Genomic DNA, 3,655 nt, shown 5'->3' with positions numbered 1-3,655 from the left:
TCTGTCACACAGTGTGTTCAAGTTGTCTGTGTTGCAGAACTTCCTGGTTCACCGTGATTGTTTTGGCAGCAGGAGCAGCACCACCACCAGCACCACCACCAGCACCACCACCAGCACCACCACCAGCACCACCACCAGCACCACCACCAGCACCACCAGCACCAGCACCAGCACCACCAGCACCAGCACCACCACCAGCACCACCTTCTTCAAATTAATTTAATTACCTCCAAGGATGCAGCTTCCTCAGTGACTCCTTTAAATATCTCCAATCTTTCTTCATCTGTGAGGATGAAAGGCAGTCCCTTAAAGCGAGGATCCAGTGCAGAGGCTGTATGAAGGATCTTCTTCTCGGCCTCACTGCTGTACCTCTTCTGGAGATCTGTTCTAATAGAATTCTTGATCTCATGGATCATGGGTGTGTCTCCCATCGTGTCTGTCATGCTCTGGAGAAGTTGTGCATTTATAGGGGCAATGAGAGAAACTGTTGGATTGCGCTCTTCTGACATCAGCATGGTTGCATCCTTCATTGGCTTTAATGCACTCACGGCGTCCTCTGCATTTGACACATCTGTTTCGTTTAGAGTGCAGAGATCGGACTCTCCTCTTCTGACTTCTGGAGACAGCAAGGTGGCACAGACTGCAGGTTGTTGTTCCAAGAACCTCTCGACCATGTCGTATGCACTGTTCCATCTTGTTGCCACATCAGTTATCAGCTTATGATTCTTCAGGCCAAGACATTTCTGTTTCTCTTTTAGACAGTGGCTTGCTCTAGTGCTGCGGTGAAAGAATGTGGATATCCGACGTACTCTGCCAAGAAGCCTAGAGAGAGTGGCCACTTTCAACGCTCGCTGGGATGCAAGATTCAGTGTATGGGCGAAGCATTTCACATGGGGGAATTTTCCAACTTGAGCTGCAACTATCATGTTTGACGCGTTGTCGGTCACAAGCACTACAGATTTATCGGACAGCTGCCATTCTTCCACAACATGAGAAAGTAGCTCTGCCAGATGAGCACCCGTGTGAGACTCATAAATGGCTCTCGTTTGCAGTACATGCGACAAAATCTGCCAGTCCTTATTAACGTAATGTGCTGTTATTGTAACATAAGACTCTGTCGTGACTGAAGTCCAGGAATCACACGTTATTGCGACTCGACTTGCTTGGCTCATTGATGCAATTATCTTAGCTTTAGTTTCGTGGTAGAGTGCAGGTATGACGTTTTCTGTAAAGTGACTTCGTGACGGGATCTTGTAACGCGGCTCTATCGTCTTCAAAAGGTAGCGAAACCCACTGTTTTCCACAACAGAGTAAGGGCGCAGGTCCTTCGCTATGAAAGCTGCCACAGCTTTTGTTATTCTCTTTACCTTTTCAGAGTTGGGCGGCAAAGTTGACTGTAACATTGCATCAATTCTTGGCTGATCTGGGTTCATTTCCTTGGTGGTGGTGGTAGGTTTTAGTATTTCTGGGTGAAAACGGCTGACGTGGTTTCTCAGATTAGTAGTATTCCCTAGATATTTAATTTTTGTGTGACAGATTTTACACACAGCGTATGACTTGTCCAATTCGTGCTTCCTACTTTTTTCATAAAAGCCAAAATGTTCCCAGATGTTTGCTTTTAAAAAGCTAGGTGCATTTTTTATCTCTCGTTCCTTTTGTTCTACTTCTGCCATTTTTATTTACTAGCAAATGCAATGCATGCCAGGCATCTATGTGAATTTGTGAGTAGGGATGACACAAGTCTTGACGTGACGATGATGTTGTCAAACAATGTCAGTTTAAAAAAAAAATAAAAAAATTTGAGTGACTAAGCCTAAAGCCTGCCACGAGATCAACAGAAAAAGTAACACGTTTCTTTCTAGTATGTATGGCCTCCCATGTGGCATGTGCTGCCTGCCACTGCTGCTCACTGTGTCTGAGTGTGTGGCACTGTCAGGCGGTGGCTGCGGCCTAGCTCGGGTCTCACTCGTCTCCTTCACTCCAGTCCTGCGGTCTCCTCCTCCTCTGTCCCCCCGCAAGACAGCCTGTTTTTTTTCTTTTGTGCACAGCACAGTTAGCCGACCGAGGAGAAAGTTCTGAGCGCTCTTGGGGGTACGAGGACGGGTCCGCTGTGCTCAGTGCTGCTGCATGCTGCACGTCCGTCTCCTCTCCAGTCCTCCTCACGAGTCGACTCACGCGTGCGACACAGGGGGAGGGGGGTGTCACTGTCGTCACGTCAGCGGGAGGCGGGAGGCGGGAAAGAAGGCGCCAAAAAACTTTTTTTTCCGACTCGGCTCTGCACGGCGGACGCGACGCTGACGTCATCAACATGCATCGATTATTTAAAGCAACCGCATCGATGCAGAATCGCCGGGGGTCGAATCGCGATGCATCGCTGCATCGATTATATTCGACAGCCCTAATGTGTTATGCACAGGTACTTTCATTCTCTCCATCACTCTTACTTTACTGTCTGTGTCAGTCTTAGGCCTCATGCACATGGCGGAACGCAAAACATGGATACTGGCCGCGTGCGTTCTGCATTTTCCCTTCCCTAAACGCTGGTGAGGCTCCCAGCGCATGCGCAGTGTCAGCCGGTGTCAAGCTGAGAACATCCATCCGATCGCCGCGCCTGTGCACTGGCCCGTACACTTTCCCTTCCCTAACCGCTGGTGAGGCTCCAGGCGCATGCGCAGTATTGGCCGGTGTCCAGCTAACCCTGCTGTGAAATTTCCATTACCCTCGTCGTTGTGCGCCTGCACGGCACACCTCCGGCCCACCTCCTCACGTCATGTCCGGTGCGGCCGGAAGTGATGATGTAGGGATATCTAACGGAACACCGGCCGACATCGCGCTAAGCCCCGCCCCCCAGTCCGGTGACGTCAGCGGGCATTCAGCATTACAATGAATGGAGGCGGATCACTATGCTTGTTAGCATAGAAAACTCCTCCCATCTGAATTACTTGCTAATGGGGCAGAAGGCTTTAGACAGGAGGAATTCCTTTTATCAGAGCACCACAGGATGACACGGCCGCGCTGATTGCATATATTGCATTTAGACAATGGCATGTGGATTGTGCAAAAAGAAACAATGGCTCAGTTGAAAGAAAAGGTAATAATAGTGGAATCAGTCTGCTTTTTTTATTTGTTGATTTGAAATAAAGGGATAATCCTATTTATGTAATGAGGCTGCTTTTGTCTAGTTGAAAATAAAAAAAATTAGCCCCGTACTTGTGTTTTGGACGGAATCTTTTCTGCACATTCTCCTTTTGGAGTTGCAGTGCGTGCATTTCACTTTCCTGATTGCCAGGTCTGTATATAAGGTTTACCTTGAATAATGTAAATATATATATATAGATGGTAGCGTGCCCCATAGGCCTCAAGCACACGACCGTGGTGTGATCGCGTATCCGCAAAACACGGATGGCGTCCGGCACGGACAGCTTTTACATATAACTGAATATTCTTGTCCGCAAAGCGCGGACAAGAATAGGACAGGTTATATTTTATTGTGGTGCCACGGAACGGAGCAACGGATGTGGACAGCGCACAGAGTGCAGTCCGCATCTTGTGCTGCCCCATTGAAGTAAATGGGTCCGCATCCGAGCCGCCAAAACGGCGGCTCGGATACGGAACAAAACAAAGGCCGTGTGCATGACCCCTTACAGTATGACGG

At 48.7% G+C, this 3,655-nt stretch overlaps 1 protein-coding gene across 1 annotated transcript; it reads right to left on the bottom strand.

The window, feature by feature from the left end:
• Positions 1-209: 209 nt before the first annotated feature.
• On the bottom strand, positions 210-1,673 carry LOC120998843 (E3 SUMO-protein ligase ZBED1-like). The gene has a single exon (XM_040430004.1). The coding sequence runs from the start codon at positions 1,671-1,673 to the stop codon at positions 210-212; it is 1,464 nt and encodes a 487-aa protein (XP_040285938.1).
• Positions 1,674-3,655: the final 1,982 nt, after the last annotated feature.

Source organism: Bufo bufo, chromosome 1 (genome assembly GCF_905171765.1).
Source record: "Bufo bufo chromosome 1, aBufBuf1.1, whole genome shotgun sequence".
Classification (NCBI taxonomy): domain Eukaryota; kingdom Metazoa; phylum Chordata; class Amphibia; order Anura; family Bufonidae; genus Bufo; species Bufo bufo.
The sequence above is the reverse complement of the archived record's forward strand: the minus strand, read 5'-3'. Positions and strand labels throughout refer to the sequence as shown.